Here is a 25005-nt window from a genome sequence, read left to right on the forward strand (position 1 = left end):
ACTGAGCCAGAGCTGGAAGGGATCGAAGAAGCCAAGGGAATCAACGGGACTGTGGAGGGAGACACCAGAGGGAGCCTGCCATGCTTCTTTTGGGCTTCCCTGATGGCTCAGATGGTAAAGAGTCTGCCTGCAATGCAGGAGACCTGGGTTCGATCCCTGGGTCAGGAAGACCCTCTGGAGAAGGGAATGGCTACCCATTCCAGTATTCTTGTCTGGAGAATTCCATGGGCAGAGGAGACTGGTGGGCTAAAGTCCATGGGGTCGCAAAGAGTAGGACACGACTGAGCGACTGACACTTCAGACTAGATGTAAGCAGTCGCACATGAGCACAGTGACTGATACAGGACAAGAGCCACCACGGCTGGCTCCATCTGAGTAGGAAAAGCCTGGCAACGGCCTCAGTGTCATTCGATAAGGGACGGCAGAACAAACGATGGCACAGACGTAGGATTAAAAAGCATGAGGCAGTTCTAGGTACAGAACAGACCATAATAAGGAATGAACCTCCATTCATGTTGAGGGTAGGCAACCCATCGAAATAAAATCATATATACTTGGTACTTGGGCTTGCACAAGTATCTTTAAAAAGACACAAGAAACTGTTAACACAAATGGCCTTTGAAGAAGAGGTGGAGGACAAATGTGGGAAAGGGGGCATTTTTCACTGTATCTTCTTTTGCCACTAATCAACTTACTTATCAAGGGCTTCCCAGGTGGCTCAGTGGTAAAGGATCTGCCTGCTAATACAGGAGCCATAGGAGACACGGGTTCGATCCCTGGGTCGGGAAGATCCCCTGGAGTAGGAAATGGCAACCCACTCCAGTATTCTTGCTGGGATAATCCCATGGACAGAGGAGCCTGGCAGGCTACAGTCCATGGGGTTGCAAAGAGTCGGACACAACTGAAGCCACGCAGTAAGCACGCATACAACTTATCATCATCAATTATTTCAGAATAAATACATACTCTGTTTTGTTAAGTGCTTTCTAAATGACTCCCACCGTAGACCATGGCAGTAAAACCCACCTTTAACTACCTCCCAACAAGCTTTTGAAAAACCTACTAAAACATTAGACCTTGATGCAAGGTCTCAGCTATGCCGAGCCCTGTGCTTGGCAGGGGCCAGAAGGAATACTCCTGGTTTCTCCTTCAAAGAGCTTCTGATGTGGTGGGTTCAGAACTCACTCGTGCCAAGCCAGGTGGTGCACAACCAGCGGCTGTTCTCAGAGAGGAAGTGAACGAATGGATCCTAATCAAAACCCTCAGCTCCGCGAGAGGCTGATCCTGACCGCTCAGCCTCAACAGGGGAAGCCAGAGAACCACACCTTTCTTCAGAAAGGAAACCTACACTTCCACACAATCCACTCAGAGTCTATTTTAGCTCTGAACCCAGAATGGTGCACTGACTATTATAAATAGCAAAACCAAGATTGCAGTTTGACTGATTCTTGTTCTGTTGTTAGGAAAGAGGTCAGAAGCTTAAGTCAGTTGTAGACCGAGGGGTCAAGAGCAAACCACAGTGTGAACACAGTCATGCTGCGCTGGACAGTCAACGCTTGAATCTCCCTCTCCACCACCCACCACCCGCCCCCGTGTTGCCTGAGTAACCGAGTCCTGTGGCTTCAGTGTGCAGAAAAGCACCTGAGAAACTAACGAGGCTGTAGGGAGGTTCTGTGGGAGTCTGCCAAAACCAGAAAGGAAATTCTTCAAGGAAAGCAGCTGTCCTTTCCCCTGAAGGCAGACGAGCTGAGTGGCTCACCTTTGTTGTGAGACATTGCGTACAGCAGGCAGAGCACGAAGAGCGCGTGGTAGTCGTCGTCCGGGCTGTCCAGGGCGTGGTACACCATATCCAGGAAGGGTCTGGAAGAGAGGGGCCCGCGTGAGCCTCGCCTGCACACAGGATGCCAGCTGCCTTTGCCCTTCACAGCGCCCACCCCCTGCCTCCTCCAACCAGCAGCATGGGCTTCCCAGATGGCTTGGTGGTAAAGAACCCACCTGCCAACAGAGGAGACACAAGTTCGACCCCTGGGTTGGAGAATCCCATGAACAGGGGACCCTGCCGGCTACAGTCCCTGGTGTCGTAAAGAGTTGGACACAACTGAGCATGCACGCACCAGCAGCATAGAGCACAGCCACCATGTGCCCAGTTCAGCCCCAGGCACGGAGGACACAGAGATGATCGACAGGCAGGCTCTGCCCCAGGAAGCTGTCATGTTTGGGGAAACTGACTAAGGAACAGCTAACCGACCAATTACTCAACAATGGTCCACCCGCTGTCCCCGACACTGGGGATAAGTGTGGTCTTATGGCACTCCCAAGCCAGTGGGCAGACAGAGCACGGACACACCACAGCAGTACTTCAAAGAGCGACAAGAAAATGAGGGAAACAGGGCAACGTGATAGACTCACAATAGCAGACAAGGTACCAATAAATCTAGATCATTTTAGACTGTGAACCCTTGAGCCAGACTGCTGAGGTTCAAATGCTGACTCTGCCTCTTCTTAGCTGCAAACCCTTGGGTAAATTACAATCCCCCATCTGTGAGATGGGGAAGGAACCCCTCCAGGGTTTACAGTGAGGGTTCAAATGAAATGACAACAGAGCGGCATTAACACAGGCCCAGGCTCAGGTGAAAAATGCTCAGACACGTGAGCTGCTGCTGCACTTCTCTTTTGAGGATTCCACAGGCACTTCTCCATGATCTTGCTTTGGCAGGTCCTGACCCGGCAGTTTCTTGGGCCGACCTTCCCTGGTTAGAAGGGATCGATAGGAAGCATCGCCTCTGATGCTTTGTGGGTGAGATCTATTGAGCAGCTACAAATACACAAACGATACAGCCTGAATGCTGCCCTTTTGGCTGAAGGGCCTGGCCTGGAAAGACTTCAACAAGAGGATAATAGAATGTGCACAGATTTGGTCCGTTGGCAGAAGGCTCTGACCCTGTGACTGTCTGTGGCTGCCCCCGGATGCCAGCTTGAAGCCAAGAGAGCAGAGAGGCTCAATGAGTGACAAAGGGCACACTTAACCCCTCGAAGGACATAAGCCACGGTCAGCACTGCTGACTAGGGGGAGCTCGAAGGTGCAGCAGAGAAACCCCTCGAAGGACATAAGCCACGGTCAGCACTGCTGACTAGGGGGAGCTCGAAGGTGCAGCAGAGAAACCCCTCGAAGGACATAAGCCACGGTCAGCACTGCTGACTAGGGGGAGCGCAAAGGTGCAGCAGAGAAACCCCTCGAAGGACATAAGCCACGGTCAGCACTGCTGACTAGGGGGAGCGCGAAGGTGCAGCAGAGAAACACAGAGACCTATTCGCTGCATAACTTTTTATACTTTTTTGACTTCTGAACTCCACAAAGATATCACTGATTCAAAACATATTGAAAAATTCAGAAAAGCAGTGAAATGCACTTGTCATAACATTTCAAATAAACATGTAATACACAGAAATTAAAGGAAGAAACTTTTAAGGAACATTTACTTTCAAGTTCTATTTCTCTGGAGCCCCAGACCCTCCCCCGCCCCAGATCAGCCATCACCATTCTGATGTGTGAATAGTTCTGCCATGTGTGGATCTGTTTTTCTCTCAGCCCCCAGCAATAACACTTCCAAACTTAAGAGCAGGATAAAGTATTAAAAAACACTTTGTTTTTTTGCAAACCAGCTGCTTGGAATCTGGACTGTATTTTCATTTGGGAATAATACAAATAACCAAATGCCCAGTAGCAGAGGGAAGGCTGCGTGAATGAACCATCTGTTATGAGACAAAGTATTATGAAGCTATTAGAATTGTATTTACCAAGAGTACAGTAGAGTGAAAAAGATACTTGGGGTTTGATATTAGAGAAAACCAAAAACAAAAATAATAGACATAGTATCGTATAAGCTACTGGGGGGAAACAGGGCAGAATTTCCACTATACTGGCATTGAAAACTGGCAAGAAATCACCAAAATGCTAGTAACAGCTGCTTTTGAATTATGAAGACCTTTTTTTCCTCCTTTATACTTTTCAAGGTTTTTTACATTTTCTAAATGTCTATTAACTTTTTAAATTTTAAGTTTCTTTTTTTTTTTTTAAAGACAGAAGGTTCTGAGTGGTTTCCGGTTTCTTAGTTCTGTATTTCACCATGAATGCAGAGATAGCCCACCATGTGTGGGGAATATGAGGACAGTTCCACTTTGCTCTATGTTGTTTCTGTGGAAAGTGGACCAATGTCAAGGTCCAGTTCATGTCAAGGAGAACTGTCCCCTCCCTCATCCTCCATGCGCTCCTCCCGGCTCAGTGCCAGGAGGTGAGGGGGGGGGACTGAGGGGTGTCTCTGACAACCAACAACACAACACCTTTGCAAAGCCCATGGCAGCTCTCCACCGGGGCCAGTCTCTTTTTGGCGCCCAGTCTCAGAGCTGAGCACAGCTCTTGCTCAAAGTTTCTCAGGGCTGCAGGTCTGCATGTGGCTCAGCTCAGGACACAGGATCAGCTTCCACTACGAACAACGTGGCAGAAGATGCCAAAGTCACCATAAGTTAAAAAACAATCTCAATCAACTTGAAGAAAACCCCTCCCTTCACTAAGATTCAGGGGTAAAAAAAAGTCTCAACTCCAATACTCAAATATAACATTTTGGTCTGTTGACTTTTTGACAGTACACGAGTGTTTTTCCTCCTTTAGGAAAGCTACAGTATTATCCCACTATGCAAAATACATGCTGTTTCCATTTATTAGATCCTAAGAAACTGAATGGGCTTCCCTGGCGGCTCAGTGGTAAAGAATCTGCCTGCCAATGCAGGAGATGCAGGTTCAATCCCTCAGTCGGGGAGATCCCCTGGAGAAGGGAATGGCAACCCACTCCATTATTCTTGCCTGGGAAATCCCATGAACAGAGGAGCTTGGCAGGCTACAGTCCACCAGTTCACAAAGAGTCAGATACAGTCTACCGGCTCGCAAAGAGTCAGACACTACTGAGCAACTGAGCATGCAATGATGTGGTAAGCAGGTGCACATCCCTCATGACAAGCTATTTTCAGTTTTTTAATGATTTGTATTCTAATTAAAGCTGAGCCAAGCACCTAAAGGTTGTCTTCCCCTCCCTTTCTGTGTTTAGAATGATTCCCTTAATTTTCAGAGCTCCCAGTGTTACTTTTTTTTTGGCCACAAAACAAAATTAGAAAGGTCCTTGGCAGTACACCAGACTTCCCTGGTGGCTCAGACAGTAAAGCGTCTGTCTACAATGCGGGAGACCCGGGTTCGATCCCTGGGTTGGGAAGATCCCCTGGAGAGGAAATAGCAATCCACTCCAGGATTATTGCCTGGAAAATCCCATGGACAGAGGAGCCTGGTAGGCTACAGCCCATGGGGTCGCAAGGAGTCGGACACGACTGAGCGACTTCTCTTTCTTTCACTTTCTTTCTTTGGCAGTACAACTGATAACCCACACTGTGCTGCAAAGATTTTTATTTAATCAAAACTAAAAATGGTTCCCCTGTGCATCTGATAAAAAAAATTAATCTTTTCTGTTAGATAACTGAAACACATGTCAAGCAAAGAGATAAACAAGACCTGCAGGAAAAGACTGGTGTGCTTCAAGACTTCACTTTAAGTTGGATTAATAAATAGGATGAGTATGTGTGTTTGTATTTCATCCACCATGAGAGTTTAGGAAGTGAATGCCTTGCAGGCTGACAGAGAAACCACATTGCTGTGCATTCACTACCACTGACACATGATTTGGAGATTACTGCAGGCATTTGATAAGGAAATAACACTGATGTGGATATACCTGTGGCGGATTCATTTCGATATTTGGCAAAACTAATACAATATTGTAAAGTTTAAAAATAAAATAAAATTTTAAAAATAAATAAATAAATAAAAATAAAAACAAAAAACAAAAAAAAAGGAAATAACACTGAGATGGAGAAGCCCTCTAACAGTTCCCTGCAACTTTGGCAGCAGACCTCCACCCGATTCCTTCTGGAAGGGGTGGTGCTCCAGCCAGGCTGCAGGAAAGCTGGCGTCTGGAAGGTTGCATAGTGTAACAGTTTGGGCAGCCATAGAAACGAGCCATCAGGCAAGAAGTCGAAGGTGGACAGCAGCATTAGACAGTTCCGCTGAGTCACCAGGGCAAGCCCTACAGATAGGGGTGAGCACGGCAGCAGTGAGTGAATGAGATCATAAAATCCAAATGCTGCCCCCAAGGGGATCCTTCCTGGGGGCAGCCCCCAAGGGCATCCTTCCTGGGGGCAGCAGGGCGCAGCCAGGAGTGGCCCGAAGGCCACACCCTGTTAGGACCAGCACCGAAGTGCCTAGAATGGTGGTGTCGTGCCTCAGTCATTCATCCTAAAGGGTGAGTACCATGGCCTTGAGGGCCAGCTCTGTCCCCGTGGTCTCTCAAGAGGAGCGGCACCTCTGGAGGCCAGGGTGGGGAGCAGCAGGATGGCTTGGCTGGGAAGCAGAAGAGGCTACCAGGGTGGTGGGACGAGGCCTGGCTTACCCTCCGTGGGCACCCGGCCAGGGCACTTCCCTCACCACCTCATCCCAGACACCGAGCAGCAGCTGAAGGCTGGCTCGGGGGCAGCCCTCCGACCGGCCGGTAGTACCTGCTCCACTGGACGCTGTCCAGGCCAGTGGCAGCGCTCTTCTCCTCGTCTGTGGTGTTCTGCTCCTGCACGGAGGTGCTGGCGGCCAGCTCCGGGAGCTTGCTGCGCTCCATGATCACCATCTCTATCTCTGGAAGCAGACAGACACCGGGATGAGCCCGCGCGGCCCCGGATCGAGTTTCACAGACACGCTTGTGCTCCAGATGGAGACCAGCAGACCGCTCTGCAAACACCCAGCAAACACTCGACGGTGGCGACAGCAGCCCCTGCAACACCCACGCCGGGGAGCAATAAGACGGGGCCCGCACCCCCCTCTCCTTTCAGCTTGGCAATGTCAAGAAACGGCGTCTCATCTTGACAGGAAAGCCCAGATTACCATGATTTACTTCCACAGTTATCTATTCTCCTTTATTGATACCACACTTCCTTCCCAGAGGAATTGAGGAGCGTGGAAGAAATGACATGCGGTTAATAAAACATAACCGAATCCACTAAAGATATTCCAAACCTGTTTACACTGTAGCTTGGGCTCTGCCATGCCCAAAGCCTTTGTTTTATTTTCCCACTTACAGCTTCCAGAGAGCAGAGAGGGGAGGGACCTCGCTTTATTTTTCCCAATTAAATAGGGGCAACTTTCATAGCACCCGACTTGAGCACCGTGTACATTTTCATTTTCAGAAAAAGGTCTGAACCAACGAAGGAAAGTGTCCTGAGTTCGAGGTGGATGGTGGCTGTGCCGTGAGCTGTCCCTGTTATAATAGAGTTCCTCAACAAGTGGGTGTGGACCATCAAACACTTAGTTCTTAGAACCAGAGCTCAAGGGCTGCCCCCCATCTTCAGGAAATACGGTGAGGGGAAAGGATGACGAACCTGTGTGTCCCCTCATGAAGGACAGGCGAGCACCCGGGCTCTGCCATCGTCTCCCCTGACCCAAGCAAGAGCCTCCCACTGCTTATCTTGAGCCCACTGCCCCCACCCCCAACCCCAATTTGTTGTCCACACAGAACCAAGTGATTTTAAGCAGAAATTAGCCCAGGTCCCCTTCAGCCTTCCCATCATGCTCAGAACAAAATCCAAATGCTGTCCACGGTATCAAGGCCACGCACGGCCCGGCCCTTGACCACCGCTGACTGCACCCCCGGGCCCTCTCTGCCCCACCAGCTGTCCTGCGCTTCCTGTCACTCGCCTTGGACCCGCATGGCTTTGCTCCTGCCCCGGGGTCTTTACACGGCTGCTTACTCTGCCTGGAACATTCTCACCCCAGTCTTCCCTCCCCAGGCACCACTCAATCACGTCACTTGAGACTCAACTTGAACGTCGCCGTCTCAGGGATGTCTTCTCAGACACCCTCCCCATCGGTTTTCCCTCTACCTCTCCAAGTTACTATGAATTCAACTCCATACGTCTTTCAGATTTCCCTTGTTTCTCCCCAATATCCTTTTTAAGTTCCAGGACCCCCGCCTGGATAACCATGTTATATCCAGCTGTCACATCTTAGGCTCCTCTTGGCTGAAACAGTTCCTCAGACCTCCCTTCCTCCGGATGACCTTATGGATTGAGGAGTCTGGTTGGGCATTTTTAGGACGCCCCTCAATCTGGGTTTCAGCGACATTCTTCCTATTATTAGACTGGGCTTATGGGTTTCTGGGAGGAAGACCACAGAGAGGAAGTGCTGTCTCATCATATCCTATCAAGGGCACAGCCTAGCAACATGACTTATGATGTGGGATGTTCATCTGCATCACTCGGACAAGGGAAAGCTGGTCAGAGTCCTCCACTGGAGAGGGACTTTTCCTCCTCCTTGCATCCCATACCCTTCGGAAGCAAGTCATTAAGCGCAGCTCACGAACTTGAGGATTACAGAGCTATGTTCTGTCTCCTTAAGGGAGGGCAGCTACATAAATTACTTGGAATTCTTCCATAGAGATGTCCCCTCCCCACTCTTCTTGATTTTACTTTATGGTATTTATAACTACAGGTATCCTCACTTTTTAAAGTTTTGCTTTTAGGCCACTTGGCTTTTATGGAAAGACCTGTATTAGTACCTGTTTTTTCTAACCAAAAGAAACCTGAAAAGGACTTTCCCTTTTACAAAAATAGGAGAAAAACAGAAATAGCATTTAGCGTTGGTGTTGCAGCAGTCATTACAGAGGCAGCGTGCACCCTGAGTGTGGACACGGCCCCGCCACACTCCTTCCTGGGAAGCAGAGGTCGCTAGCACCTCAGCGTCGAGCTGCCGTAGCTGTGAGCTGTGCTGGTGCCTGGGGTCCATCTACTCTGGGCATCTGTTAGCAAGGTGTGTGCTAAGGGCACTGCATCCTGGCTTTATACCATCTTCTCTCACTAAAAGTCTCTACTTTCAGATTTCGGGAGAAACCTGCACCTGGATTTTACATTCTCTACTGGTTTGCTTGTTTCCTGTCCGCCTTCCCCACCCTAGGATGTGGGCTCCATGAGAGCAGCTGCCGTATCTGTCTTGTCCTCCACCAGAACTGCAGTGTCTAGTCCAGGGCCTGGCATAAGGCAAATGCTCAATACAAAACCCTGGAGTGGATCATGTCTGACGGGTCTGCCTAGGGCCAAGCAGGGCTGGCAATGACGCTCTGCAGCTGTGATGTGTAGAGCACCTCCAACCTGCGATCCATGTGTGTGCAGTGTCCTGATGGGGGTGGGCTGCATCCTGGCCTCCCTTCTGGGACTGTTAAGGTGACTGTGCTTGCGACTGTCCTCTGGCTGGGAAGACTGCACCGCCCCCCCCCACGCCAACCATGGGCCTGGACCTGGGGGAGGGGGCTTGCTCTCACCAGGCCCCTCCCTCCCAGCGTGGTCTGAAGTCAGACAACACAGGTCAGAGTCCCCCACGGGGTCAGCCCCATCACACAGGTCGGGGTTGACACGCCAGTTTTAAGTGCCATGTGTTTGCACAGTCTGTGTTTAACACGCATTAGAAGAAAATCCTAACTGCACAGAAAGTCTGTTTTGTGGATGCTACTGCTTAGGATGAAGCTAAATTTAAGACAAAACCACTGAGTCAATTCACCAAGAGCTACTGAGTAAACCACAGTGCATGCAGCCCACAGCCACGGCAGAGGGCAGGAGGCGCTGCCATCTGAGAAGCACCATTTGCTTCCTTCCTCCCATACTCCCTCCACTAGCCTCCTTCAGGGCCTCCCAACAACTCTCATCTCCTCCCAAGTGGGGTGCAGATATCCCAGTGGGTATGCAAGATGATTTGATAGGCAAAACCTCCTTATTTTTAACTATTATCTTTTAAAAAATCTATTTTTTTCATGTTATGATGTACATAACATTTGCACATTAATACAAATACGTATAGTCCATAATAAACGTATATATATATATTGGGGAGATGCATGTTGAATTACATATGTGTTTACTGTTGAGACATGTCATCTGAAGACTACCAAGTGAGACAATGGTGCCAGCCTCTGACGTCTGCCCTGTGACCCTTTGACCTGCTTCCCACCCTTCCTCCTGGTCTGCTGGGCTGACACAGCAGGAACTCAGCTCCGAGGACTCCCCAGGGTTACAGGGCTAAGCCCTAGTGCCTCCATCTGCTGTGATGTAGTTGTTCCTTTGTGGCTTTTTAATCTCCCTGGACACTCTGAGAGTTCTGGAGCAGAGATGAGGCTGAAGATAAGTCAGCCTAGCGCTCACCAAACTGTGTTAGCAAGTGCACACTGATTCTGAACAATTTCCCAAGGCTAAGAGATGAGCACAGAGCTGTTCCAGGGGCAGGCTGGGCGGGTGCCCAAATATCTCTGACCACAGGTCCCCTCATGCCCTCCACAGAGGCCCCTGAAGCTCCTTTCAGGAATTCTGCAGCTTCCCACAAAATGGCCTGAAAACCACTAGTTTGGTCCTAGAGACTGAATATGAGGAAACAGAAACCCAGAAGTAGAATGACTCTTTTTTTTTTTTTTTGGCTGCACCATGCAGTATGCAGAACTTCCCTGACCAGGGATCGAACTCATGCTCCCTTCAGTGGACGTGCAGCATCTTAACCATTGGACCGCCAGGGAAGTTTGATAGTAACTCTTCACACCGCTAGAAAATCTGCACTAGAAGCCAAGTCTGCCCCCCTCCTACTTCCCAGGTCACTCCTGGTGCAGAATCAGGCCTGTAAGGGCCTCTCCACACACGACGAGGCTTCCAAACCTTGGCTGTGTCACCCCGGTTCTCACAGCTGCACCCCCATATCGCCCACGCCGCCCCCCAACAAACAACTCCTCCAACAGGCGTAAGTGTAGGATGAGCTGCTTCACGTAGTTCTCTAGGTAAAATACACAACAGTTCCTCCAATGCCAAGCAGGTCTTCCCTTGTCCTTTAAACTCTTGAAACCGGTGATCCCTACCCAGGGCTGCCAGCTCCTGGAAACTGAATGCAAAGTGCCAGGTGGGCCTGAGAGGAGTGGCTAACAGGTTTTAGAGGACAGGTTCTCACCAGAGTCTCACTGTTCCAAAATGGACCCTACAGCCATCTTCAAAAGTGGATGCTGACGAGGATCTGGCCTTGGTGATGGAAGCTCAAAGGGCACCCCTCTTTATGCCGCATCAGGATGTCTGGCATGGTTCTGTACAGCTCCCTGCTGACATCATGCCTGCCTTGGTGTGGCCTCACTCCCCTCCCAGGGTACGTGCACCATGCTGCCGCCACCAGGGCAAGCAGACCGGGGGCTCACGTGGACAGGTTTTCTCTGATTCCAAGCGCTGATGATGAATTCCCAGGGAGCTCCATCTGAACCTCAGTTATCGTACCAGGAGCCCCCACTTAGCCCACCAGGTTTCTGTTTTAGAGGTTAAAGGGACTGAAGCTCTACCTAGTCCTCTGTGCGCTGTGCGTGCATGCTCGGTTGTGTCTGACTCTTTGTGACCCCGTGGACTGCAGTCCGCCGGGCTCCTCGGTCCATGGGATTTCCTAGGCAAAAATACTGGAGTGAGTTGCCATTTCTTCCTCCAGGGGATCTTTCCAGCCCAGGGATCAAGCCCAAGTCTCCTACGTCTCCTGTACTGGCAGGCAGATTCTTTACCACTTGAGCCCCCGGGGAAGCCCTAGTCCAGCTCTGCTCAAACTTCAGTCATGGGCCTGCTTTTACCATTTCTGCCGTGTCTCCGTTGCCTGAACTACTTGTTAATCATTTGATTCGAACTCTCACACTTTTTTTTTTTTTACTTAAATACATTTTCAGAGAAAACTTTAAATCACTTCTATATCCTTCAGTTGAGCAATCCGACTTGCAGGAATTTATTTGGAAGACACACCTCCAACGATATGAAAATGCACAGGCACAAGGGCATTCACCACAGCATTATTGGTAATTGCAAAATACTGGAAACTACCTAAATGTCCGAGCATAAAGACTGATTGAATAGACCATGGTACACATGGCACAGCTGGGAAAGGAATGAGGAAGGCCACTGTGAACTGACACAGAGCGATTTCCGGAGGCAGGGCTACGCGGAGACAGCCAAGGGCCAAAGAGCATATATGGTGGACTGCACTCTGAGTGTGAGAAAGAAGGGAAAACAATAAAGCATGCACACCTCTGCTTCTTTTTACACAAAGAAACCCAGGAAGGATATTGCAGAAAACAATAAGTTCGTTATGTACAAGAGGGAGGGGAACAGGATGGAAGGTATGTGGGAAGAAGGATATTTCCTTGAACAAATGCTTTTGCATAGTTTTGAGTTGGTTAATGTTCCAAACTATTTTTTTTTAAAGAGAGAAATAAATTAAATCAATAAAAATGGGAAGGGCAAAGCTTTAACTAAAAAAAAAGAGAGAGCGAGACTAAAATATAAAATATATTTCAAATGAATACCATATCTATCCTGAAGGGGGAAAAGAAAGGAAAGATAGACAAACCCAAATAGTTTATGACACAGTCTATACCTTCAGCTTAGGAACAGGTGAAGTATTTGGGGGCAGGGGGCAGGGAACTGTAAACAACTCTTGATTTATCAAACAATTCTGAAACTTCATAAAGATGTGTTATAGGATTGAGCAAATAGTAAATGTTTTGATGTCATTAGAAGCCAGCCTCTCACTGTAAAGGAAGAGACATCAAAACGAGTGCGGCAAGTCAAGAAAAAACACTCCTGGGACTGACTGGAATTGGAGATGTTGGTAACATGCATTTTGTATATATACCTGCATGTATTTCCTAGCTCTGTTCACTGAAGGGTTCAAATAGCAGAACACCCCATGTAGTCAGAAGCACATCTGGTGCCCAGATCTCGGCCTGCTGAAAACCATTCAGTCATTGACGCTGAAAGGGAACAGGGCTTTCCAGAGAAATTAACCCTGAGGAAGGGCAGAGTTGGTGGAAAATGAACCTGGAATACCTTATTATGACACAAAGTGTCACAACTGTTAAAAAAAAAAAAAAGGAAGAGGGCAGATCACAAAGATGTAGCAGCCAGCTTGAAAGGGTTCTCAAGGGTCAAATCTGGGACGATGTGAGCACCCAATTAATTAAATACAGTACTGAAATACAAACCACTAAAAAACTGGAATCCGTGAGTCTGTGCCAAGGCTAGATAGATGAATGAATGGGAAGGAGGCAGGAATCTCGCCTGCAGTGCAGTACCGAGCGCTGACACTGGGAAACCAGCCTTCTCCTGCGATCCTAATAAAGACTCAGCAAGGACCGGCAATGATGCCACAGCTAAGGGGGGTGCTATTCACTGACAACACTGTGTTAGTCTCAGGTATACAGCAAGGTGATTCATTAGTATACATATACGTCACCTTGCTGTATCTCCAACATATACATATTCTTTTTCAGATTCTTTCCATTATAGGTTACTGCTGCTACTGCTAAGTCGCTTCAGTCGTGTCCGACTCTGTGCAACCCCACAGACGGCAGCCCACCAGGCTCCGCTGTCCCTGGGATTCTGAAGGCAAGAACACCGGAGTGGGTTGCCATTTCCTTCTCCAATGCATGAAACTGAAAAGTGAAAGTGAAGTCGCTCAGTTGCGTTTGACTCTTTGCGACCCCATGAACTGCAGCCTACCAGGCTCCTCCGTCCATGGGATTTTCCAGGCAAGAGTACTGGAGTGGGGTGCCACTGCCTTCTCCTTCTTGTATAGGTTACTACAAGATAGTAATATAGTCCCCTGTGCTATGCAGTAGGTCCTTGTTGCTTATCTATTTTATACAGTAATGTATGTCTACTAATCCCAAACTCCTAATTTATCCCTCCCCCACTTTCCCCTTTCATAATCATAGGTTTGTTTTCTTTGTCTGTGAGTCTGTTTTGTAAGTTCATCTGTATATATATTTTTAGATTCTACATACGAGCTGTCGTACGATATTTGTCTTTCTCTTAGTCTGACCATCTCCAGGTCCGTCCATGTTGCTGCAAATGGCATTATTTCACTCTTATTTATGGCTGAGTAATATTACATTGTGTATATACATCGCACCTTCTTTATCCATTCATCTATCCGTGGATACTTAGGTTGCTTCCATGTCTTGGATATTGTAAATAGTGCTGCTATGAACACTGGGATGCCCGTATCTTTTTCCAATTAGAGTTTTCATCTTTTCTGAATACACGCCCAGGAGTGGCATTGCTGGTTCGTCTGATAACACTATTTTAACATTTTAGAGGAGCCTCCATACTATTTTCCAGAGTGGTTGCACCAATTTACATCCCCACCAACAGGAAGGGGATCTGTGCAGGCAGGTTCTAAGGGGAGATTTTAATGAGGCACAGGATATCTGCATTATGTCCAAGTGTTTCCCATGGATTGCAAATTAGCTCCTAAAAGAAAAAGTAATGATACAGTGCAGAAGCTGGGCCACACCTTCACCTGCTGGCAAAAATTAACATCACCCATGAAGGACAGAAGGGCATCATGCGCCTCCAGAAGTGACACCCTGGGAAGGACATGTCACCTGTGCCAGACTCCAACCAAGAACGCTTAACCTCAACCTAATCAGAAAGAAACATCCAAGACAGAATGAGGAACGTTCTATTAAAACAAAGGTGGGGGAGATTCTGTATTCTTCAAAACTGTCAAAGTTGGAAAAGAGAAAGACAGACTGTGAAAATATCCAGAGTAAAGGAGGGTAAAGGGACGTGGTAATCCAAGGTACAGCCTGACCCTGGACTGGATTCTGTCCCTGGAGGGAGGAAATATGCTACAAAGGGTGTCATCAGGCCAATGGAGAACCTGGGCAGAAGGAACCCATTACAACGGTGCTAACTGTGCAGTGGTCCCAGCGGAGAACGCCCTGCACTCAGCAAATTCAGGCTCAAGAGTTTAGGATGGAAGGGGTGTGCTGGATGCAACCTATCCAGAAAAAAAGGAGTGTGTGTGTGTGTGTGTGAGAGAGAGAGAGAGAGAGACAGACAGACAGACAGTGTGTGGAGAGGGAGAGAAAATACAGATAGGAAAGCAAATGGGGTATAAGATGTTAAAATGTGAAAGTGGCTAAACACGTGTTCTTTACACTATTTTTGTTTTGTTTTTTTCACTTTTTATAAACTTGAAATTATTTTCAAATAAAATATTTTTAGGAATTACTACTATCAGCATAAAACCAGTACCGATAGAGAGCAACTGTGAAAAATATACACATGATGAATAAACAGAAAATCCTGAGGCCTATTGTACTCATGGAAAGGGGTGTCTGGAGAACATGAGGAGGTCAAAGGCACACACCAACCACGAGGCTCCCCCACCCCACCCCCCAGAGCTGAGATCCCGACAAGAAACCTCTCACTGTGGTCTTCAAGGCCCTCTCTCTCGGTCCCACCCAAAGCCATCTCCACATCCCCCAGTCAGGCCAACACTGGCCTAGTGGAACCTCTACAGCTTATGGAAAGGAAACCAAGGCACAGAGGGGTCAAGAGGTGGGCTCCTCTTCCCAAACTACCTGCACGGTGTAAACCGCATCTGTGGGGTATTGGTTTCTGTGCCAGGCACCGTGGCCCACAAGCCTGAAGGCTCCAGTATCCAGCCTGGCAGTGGCGGGACCCCTCACACAACTGATTCGGGCCTCTGGGAGTGGAAGGATGTGAAGCTGCCAGGCTGGGAGCAAAAACTCAAGTGTCCAGCTCCTCTAGCTTCGGCAAGCCCCAGCTGGACCTTGCTTGGCCTCTATTGCCTCTTCAGCAAAATAGTGTCTGCGTATCCATATTCACAGCAGCCAAAAGGTGCAACCAACCCAGGTGACCACTGAGTGAAGCAAGGCAGAAAGAGAAAGACAAATATCATACACTAACGCATATATATGGAATCTAGAAAGATGGTACTGATGTACAGGGTAGCAAAGGAGACACAAAGACCAGACTTAACATGGAAAACGCTGGGAGTTTGATGGATGATGCAGGACACCCAAGGTCGGTGCTCTGTGACAACCTGGAGGGATGGGGCAGGAGGTGGGCTCAGGAGGGAGGGGACACAAGTGTGCCTGTAGCCGATTCATACTGATGTATGGCAAAACCATCACGATATTGTAAACTAATCATTCTCCAATTAAAACAAATGAAATTTAAAAAAGAAAAGATAAGCCAAATGGAGTTTATTCAAAAAATGAAATATCGTCAGCCTTAAAAAGGAAGAAAATCCCACCACATGTTATAACACAGATGAATCTCGGGTACTCGGGATGCTCAGTGAAAGAAGCCGGTCCCAAAAAGACAAACACTGTATTGATTCCACTTATATGAGGCACCTAGAGTGGTCAAATGCATCAGCCAGGAAGTGGGGTAGAGGCTGTTAGGGGCAGGAGGGAGGGAGAACAGGGAGATGTTTAGTGGGTAGGGTTTCGCTTTGGGAGGATGAAGCTTTCTGGGGCTGGAAGGCAGTAATGGTTGTGCGAATCACTGAACGAGCAGGAGAGGCCTGCAGACTCTCAGGATCCAAGGATGTCAACCTCCGTCCCCTCATGTGACAACTCTGGCCAAATCCCTAAGCTTTCCCAGTACTCTGTCACTGTGGATTTTTTTTTTTTTTTTAATAACAGCCATAATTCATCAACTTCCCAGGGTGATGGGCATTCTAATCTGATTAATATTTGGTAAATGAAGTGCTTTTCAGGGAAATGGCAGGCCTGACCTCCCAACAGTCTTTGACTTGACAAATGCAAGGATTTTCTCAGTTGCCCTCTGCGGTCAATGTTCCAGCCATCACAGTGAGGCCAGATGATAAAAAGAGGGGCAGGGAATGATAAGAAGGTCTTAGAAAGAAGGTTATGGAGAGGAGGGGAAGGATGCCCTTGCTGGTTACCTAGGAGATATGAGAAGGACCGCATGCTGTTGACTGGCTTTGGAGCAGAATTCCAAGAGGCCAGTAGTGCCTGGCAATGACACAGTGCGTATGTGCTGAGTATTTGTGGTACCCCTTCCTTTGTTTTTTTTTATTACTTTTCACTGGATTGTACAAGATTGAATTCAGAATTTGTTTTTTCTCCCTAGGAAGTTGCTTTCCAGAGGATTTGTCTAACCTGACCTCCAATCCTTCTCCTTATACTAGTTAAGCCCATTGGAAAAGCTGGTGCCCCCACACCTCTGTATCCCAGTGGCTCAGCCTCCCCATCCCTCTCCCACTCCCTGCTCCAGAAACACACAGACACACACATGCATGCACACACATACTTAACCACCTCACTGTTCATTATAGAAATTAACAGAGAAATAGGACCCACAGAAACTTCGCCAGGGTGACCAAGCATATGCCCCCCCAACCAAGCTCAAGTCCCACTTTGGGCTCTCGCTCCACTGTCTTGCCAGGGCTCCTATTCGGTGTTCATGTGTCACCTGCTAAATGCTGAAGCACTAAAGGTTCTCATTTCTGACAACCTGAGGGCTGGCATCGCGCAGGCCCCTCTGTGGGTAAAGAAGCACAGAATGGGCAATGACTTGCCCAGTGTCACACAGCAGCTCTGGGGCAGAGTCATAGGTGTCTGGGATGCAGACCTTGACCGCCTGATACCTAGTCCCTGGCTCGCCCTCATCAGAAACCTGCTAGGCCTGGGGTTGGCTCTGGCTTTGCAAAAATGAGGCCAGAAGGTTCAATTTCATTTCAGTAGAGACTTCAGAAGGGGGGAAAAAAATAAAGCCAAGCTTGGGACTCCTTAAGTCCCAGCTAACTTGGCAGGTTCACAGCCACTACTGTTCTGTTCCCTCCATGCCCTCACAGGGATTCAAGAGAGGAGTCATCTTTGAAGGTCAGGCCACGAAACCAATGGCTGCTTTTCCTTATAGGCAAAAAGCCTATTTTCCCATATTTTTCAACCAAGAAATTAAAACAATTCATTCTCTTGTCTCAGGTCCACTTATTAAGCTACTGCTTTCAGTTCAGTTCAGTCGCTCAGCCGTGTCCGACTCTTTGCAACCCCATGAATCGCAGCATGACAGGCCTCCCTGTCCATCACCAACTCCCGGAGTTCACCCAAACTCATGTCCAAGTTACTGCTTTAACTGAATCCAAAAAGAAATGACTGTCGTTTCAGACTGAAGGTTAGACTAAGACATGAACGAGCATCTGGGTGCACACTCCTCTGGCCAGAGGGACCAGGGCACCCTGGTCTTCCTTTCAGCACTCAATTTCTAAAAATTAAAAGGTCCTGTGATTTGGTTTTTTTTTTTTTTTGTTTCAGAATGAGTTGCCCATCACTGGGGACCTGAGGCAGAGCATATTTCTCTGCAAACCAGGGATGGGAGTGAAGGGTCCAGGGGTGCACATTTATTTCACACAACTTCCTTGTCTGGGCTTAAAAGTGGAGGAGGTGTGAACTCTGGGTGCTGCCTCTGTCGAAAAAAAAAAAACAAGTTGATGCCACATTCAAATCAGGTCATGGCAGACTTGTGACTTGTGACCATATGCCTTTTTATTCCTATGCTTTCTGCCGCCTTTTTAAGTAAAGAGTTCACTGCTGAAGTGGGGATGACGGGGTATGCAGGGGGAACTGGGGCCAGCATCTCTTTACGCGATAAGTCCAAGGCTGTCAACAAGCTCACCACGTCCAGGGACGACGTGAGAAGCACCACGTTACAGAGAAGCATCTGGGAGGAGAAGACAGCCACAGGTCCCGTCTCAAAACAGGAAGGGCATGGAAAGGAAAACAAGAAAAGACAAAGGAAGGGAGCAGCTGGCCTGAGGGAGACGGAGGAGTACGCAGAAATACTGTGGTTTTCTAAGAGAGCACCTGCTGTTTCTGGGAGCCCGGCACCCACACCTCCTTCTTCTGATGAATGTGTTTCTTTCTGAAGGCATCACGTAGGGCAGACGCACAACTGGCCTGACCAATCAGTGCTGGCCGTCCCTCTGCAGGGTGGGCAAGCCAGGTCCACCAGCACCAGTGAGCCTCGGCTCCCGGGCTTCAGTTACAGCTCTCTTTCCACTTGGTGGCTGGGCAGGATGTGGGCCCTGAGCTGCTGATGGTCATCTATGCACCCAAGTCCAGCCCCTCCTGTGCCTCCCAGTTAGACAAACAATAATTGCCTTTTCTGCTTGAGTTAGTCTGAGTTGAATATTTAAATCTTATAACCACAAGAATCCTAACATCCTCATGTTTAAAAAAAAAAAGTCTTTATACTTCCTAGAGTCGCAATTTCCAGATGGGGACAATGAAGTCCAGAGCTTGGGGACACCCTCCAAGGCACACGTAGGTCTGGCTGGTGAGACAGGACCATAAGTAACATCTCCCATCTACACATCGACACTGTCCTCTGGCTTGACACCAAGTGAGAAAATGTGCCTGACACCCTTCCAAGTCACAGGAATTAACAGCTGTGTGGTTTCACCCAAACACAGAGACAGTCTAAGGAGAGAGCACCCAGCGGCCACACCTTCAAACACGAGAATAACTGAGAGGTCAAATAAACAATTCAAAGAGCCCCAGAATACACCTGTTGCTGCCCAGTTAGGTGTCTCTTTGCTGGATGGGCCTGCAAAAGTTGTGCTTATTTACGATGAGTTGGGCCAGGAAAACAGGAGGGCATTACAAAGCTGAGGGGGCCATGGAGAACCACACTCCCCTGGACCCTGAAGTTGGCATCAAACATCCAAACAAAGTCTCTCGGGAGATTCCTCTGAGCCCTGGCTGAGTAACCACCTGGAAAACAGGGTTCTCAAGGCTGGTGAACATGTATCCCTGTGCCCCCTACACAGGGCAGGCTCAGCCTGCAGGGAGCTCCCCCCTACCCAGGGAGACCACCCCCCACCCCCTGGATCCCAACAGGAAGCGGGGACGGCAGCCTTGCAGAGCCGCTGCAGCCCCGCTGCGCCAGGACTAGGCTGCCAGTTGAGTCACTGGATTGTGTGTTTGAGGCCAAGCCTGCCCCTGTCCACACCATGGTTAGTCACAGCCCCAGCCTGGTTAGACAGCAGCCCTTAAAAGGACTGGAACAAAAAGAGGTAGCATCTTTCCAAAACAAAATTGACGAGAACACAGTGTACAAAATGGGGTGAAGTCGTCCATTTTCCCCAGAGTGGCTACAGGACAGTAAACCAAAAGTTTCAGCAGATAATTTTCTCCCCAGTTAGACCAAAAAGTAAAAATGATGCAAATAAGCAAACAAGTATGGCTTACCTTGTGTCCACCCCTCACCTCCCCGCCACAGTGATATTTGTTGGCAAAGGGTTTCTGAACCAGAAAGGAATTCCTAAACCAAGATGCTTACTGCACACTTTGGACAGAAAAAAAAGCATGCTGGAGATCTCAGCCTCAAAAGAGGGCTGATGGCAGCAGGGAGACACTTGGGTTATATTCATCGAAATATGATTGTGGCATTTGCAGAGAGCTGCCAAGATCATCAGAATGGGGCCAGCGGGGTGGGGATGGGGGTGGGTTTTGGCTGCATAATTGCAGCAAACTCCCCCAAACAAATGAGTTCCCAGTCAACTGATTTACTGAGCGGCTCCATTTTCCAGCTTTGGACGCCTGGACTCGCACAGTCCAGGCTGATGGGCCGGCGAGCTGGCTGCAGAGGAGCTGCTGCGAGCCCAGGACCCAGAGGAGGGCTCACAGGAGATGCTCCCCCCACGCCTGAGCAGAACGCAGGCGGGAGCTGGGGAGAGCCCGGATCTGTCCCAGGAGGTGTGCTGGAAGCTCCCCTCTGGCAAGCAGAGCTCCCACCTCACTTGACCCCATCACCTCCTCCACCCTGAGCGTCCGGGGCCGTGGCCAGAGACCCCATCTGTGTGGCTGTGAGCCCGGCCCATGACACAAGCAACAGTTTAAACTTGCTTCATCCCTGGGGCTGACAATGCTCTCCAGATGGAGGCATTAGTGTCTAAACAAGAGGGAGGTGAAAAGTAAACCAGAATCGTCCTCGACAAGGGCAGAGAAGAGGACAAAACGATTCTGTTCCTGACCCCAATGCACCGAACACCAGCGCACCTCACTCTAAACAGATGAGGGCTTGAAAACAATCTTAGTGTAAGAATCTGGGGGGTTGCATTTGATTATTTGATTCCCTCCCAAACCATAATCGTATGAAAAGCATCTAATTTCATCAGCCCTGGGCCATTTTTCTTCCTGCAGTGCACTGGCAATAAAGATTTCAGTCAAAAATCATCATCCTGGGTTATCAGGATTATAAGGAAGAACACCAATAATGATAAAGATGACAACACTATCAATAATAATGACAGTAGTTATGAAATAATCATAGTGGGAGACACTTACGACATGGGCCAGGCACTGTTCTGAGCATGTTAAGTGCATTAGCCCATTTTATTCTCCTCATAACAAAGTAAATCCCCTCTTTTGACAAACGGGACACAGGGCAGGGAATAAGAGGGCAGGGCCTCGCCCCGGGCTGCCCAGGCTCCTACGGCCTGGCCACAGCTGTCGCCAAAGGCCGGGCAGTGTAGAGTGAGGCACACAGGTGTCTGGAACGACAGGCGCACCCAGGGACACACACGGGGTGCCAGACAGGACGGCCCAGCGGGCAGGCTGGCGGTGGCGCGTGCACTCACCTTCATTCTCCCCACTCGTCTTGATGCCTTTTGAACCACCCTCTGTACCTTTAGCCTTCTCGGCGTCTTCCTGGGCATCCTCGGCGGGCCCTTTCTCCTCGTCTTCCTCCTCCCCAACGTTTTTGTAGTTGGGTCTCTTTTGCACCCGCCTCTTGCCCTTGTGCTTGTTCATCTCAAGGGACCGCTCTAGTGTCTCGGTGGGTTTAATGAAACACCGAATGCTCGGCTTAGCCTGGAAAGTTGAACCAAGACAATGGACAGATTTGAACAGTGGGGTCTCACTGGCTCCTATGGAGCTGTCTGAAGGTTTCCACCCCAAGAATTTCCCTCCAATACAGCAAATTTTATGTCTTCGTTGATCATGACGGCTATTCAGTTCAGTTGCTCAGTCGTGTCTGACTCTTTGCGACCCCATGAACCGCAGCACACCAGGCCTCCCTGTCCATCACCAACTCCCACCCAAACCCACGTCCACTGAGTGGGTGATGCCATCCAATCATCTCATCCTCTGTCACCCCCTTCTCCTCCTGCCCTCAATCTTCCCCAGCATCAGGGTCTTTTCAAATGAGTCAGCTCTTCGCATCATCATTACTATTAAATAATCTAAACAATAGCACCAGCTACCATTTATTTATGGCCCACAGTCCCAAGTCACTGTGTCCTTGACCCACACCAGCTCCACGCTTCCCAAAGGTCAGAAACACACTTTTAATACTTTGGTGGTACTTTCTATGTGCCCGATGGTGTTTTAAGGGCTCTGACTGCATTACCTCACTTAACAGTTTACAAAACCCCCAGAGAATAATAGTTATGCTCAGATGAGGAAATGGAAGTTCAGAGATGTTACATGACCCACCCAAGGCCACACAGCCAGGAGGTGACAGAGCTGGGATTCAAAACCACTTACCATCTGCACAATTTATGTCTAAACCACAGCGCACTGATGTCATTGTTAACTTTCAATTTAAATATATTTATTTTAAGAGGAACTATATATCACAACACAAATGAAACACCACTGTGCCTTGCTAATGTAAAAATAGAAAAGAAAAAGCAAGGTGAGCTGGATATAACCAGATTGCTGGCTCTCTTTAGAAGGGGAGCCTAACAGGTATGAGCAATGAGTTAAAGCTCATTCCCAAAGGAAACCTGCCCCCAAGGAAGAGGTTTTTCCCTAAAAAGTCCAAAGGTTTTTAAGAGAAAAGAAAAAGGCCTGTGTGTCACCACAGTTCATACCCTGCATTGTGGAAACCACAGCTGTGTCTCCATCCTTACAGCAACCATGAGATACAGATTATCAATCCCATTTTACAGATGAGAAAATGAGGCCCAGAAGGGCTAGGTGACTTGCCCAACGTCACACAGTTACTGGCTGCGGAGTCAGAATCTGGGCTCTCGATTCTGCGAGAGCCCAATCCCAAAGCCCTAGGCTCTTCTAAAATAATAGTGCTTCACCAGGAGCTCAAACTGAGTTCCCTGCTTAGCACTCTTTAAATAGTATTTATATGCAAATGAACCAGGTCCAGGGAGCAAGGATCAAAACTCGTCCCTCATCTGTTTAGGGCAGGATTCTGATTGAAGAGTTTTTCTCTCTGCAGGGTCCAGGTGATATTCAGACATCACTTTGTCATTGAAAGACAGAAACGTTTTAAAGCAAACTTTTCCATTATCTCGATTCAGTCTATCCATCTGTATTTATCCCAAACAACCACCTACTGTGTCTTCTGGGGGCCACCGTACCCTGGCAATAAGTGGAATGTGCTCTAAGAACGCAGATTAATTTCAATAATGCTCAAAACAAAACCTAATTGAAAGTTAAATTAGCATCCAAATCCAGACATTAATTTTTATTTACGTACTTTGGATTATTCATCCACGAAAATGACAGATAAAATTGAGACATGATTCAACTGTCCAGGAAACCCAGATAGTGCGTTACAGATGCCAAGAACCGAGAGCCCAGAGACGGGAGCGTTCCAGGCGCTCACCTCTTGACAGATGGCATCCATCAGAGCCCACTTAGGAACACAGCGCTGGATGCTCCTCACCCTTTCTGGAAGGACTCAGACCTGGTAGGTCAGTGCCCCAAGATGAAGTGACTGCTTCCTCTGATGACCACTCACTCCCAGGGAATTGCATGCCGCATGCAACCGAAGCTTTCAGAAACAGAAAAGTGAGACCCCACGCAGAGCAAACCACCACTCGGTCCAAAGCTGCGAGCGGAAATTCACACAGACGGATGCAGACAGCACTCCCTGAGCTCTGGGTGGACTCAGATGTCCAGGACAACCGGCTGCACTAGGAGAAGAGGAGCGGTGCGTAAGGTCCAGGGCTGGTCAGGGTGCTGTGGACGCCAGCTGGAACCTTCGTGAGCAGTGAGGCCTCTCTCAGGTCCTGGCTCCTTGTCTAAACCATGGGGCAGTAATTCTGGCCTCCTGGAGCTAAAGGAAATCATGGATGGAAAGCTCCTTCAGGCTTCCTGGGTGGCTCAGTGGTAAAGAAACTGCCTGCCAATGCAGGAGACACGGGTTCGATCCCTGATCCAGGAAGATCCCTCATGCCACAGAGCAAATAAGCCTGTGCGCCACAACCACTGAGCCTGTGCTCTAGAGCCCGGGAACCACAACTACTGAGCCCATGTGCTGCAGCTACCGAAGTCCACGAGACTAGAGCCTGTGCTCCCCAAGAAGACACTGCAACAGGAAGCCTGCACACCGCAACTGGAGAGCAGACCTTGCTCTTCTCAACTAGAGAAAAAGCCCATGCAGTGACGAAGATCCAGCACAGCCAAAAATAAATTTTTTTTAAAAGTCACTGGAAGCAAAAGATATTATTTTAAAAAAAAGAGAAAGTTCCTTCAGAGCTTGGCCATGCAACAAGCAACCAACAGACAGTTACCTTCCTGTTCCTGACTTAATGAAAGAAAAACAAAAAAAATCAACTGTGAAAATGAATTTAAAAACTTTCCAAGGGATCTATCTGTTTTTCTTGATCATCAGGTATTGAGGAGGGAAGAGGGGGAAGAATGCTTACCAGGGAAATTTCAAACCTTTAAAACACAACCTAACCAGTAAGTAGCTGGAAATAACCTAAATGTCCATCAAAAGGGGATTGGTTGGGTAATTATGGTCTGTCTATAAAGTGGGAATCCACGTGGACATAAAAAGACTGAGGTCTTTTCATACCTAGATCTACTGATGCACAAACAGCCTCTGGATAAAAAAAATGCAAGAACTGGAAACAAAGCAGGGTCCCATTTTAGGTAAAGCTTCATGATGGTGTAAACACAACTTTTCCTGGAAAGCTGCACAGGAATATATTAGAATTTCCTGTTTGGGGAAAGAAACAAGGTGGGACAAGCACTTAAGAGTTTTTCATTTCTGTATCTTTCTGTCTGGTTTAAAATTTCTAATCATGTATGCAGGTTCACTTTTGCAAATATTCAA

The 25005-nt window shown here is 48.4% G+C and overlaps 1 protein-coding gene across 1 annotated transcript in view; it reads right to left on the reverse strand.

Annotated features, from left to right (window-relative positions):
- The window catches only part of CLEC16A (C-type lectin domain containing 16A), a 234582-nt gene that overhangs the window by 148969 nt on the left and 60608 nt on the right, over positions 1-25005 (reverse strand). The window contains 3 exon segments of the mRNA XM_070362887.1: positions 1760-1860; positions 6598-6727; positions 21560-21791. Of these exon segments, the coding sequence (XP_070218988.1) occupies positions 1760-1860; positions 6598-6727; positions 21560-21791 (463 nt within the window).

The sequence above is a fragment of the Bos mutus genome, chromosome 25 (assembly GCF_027580195.1).
Source record: "Bos mutus isolate GX-2022 chromosome 25, NWIPB_WYAK_1.1, whole genome shotgun sequence".
In the NCBI taxonomy this organism is placed as follows: domain Eukaryota; kingdom Metazoa; phylum Chordata; class Mammalia; order Artiodactyla; family Bovidae; genus Bos; species Bos mutus.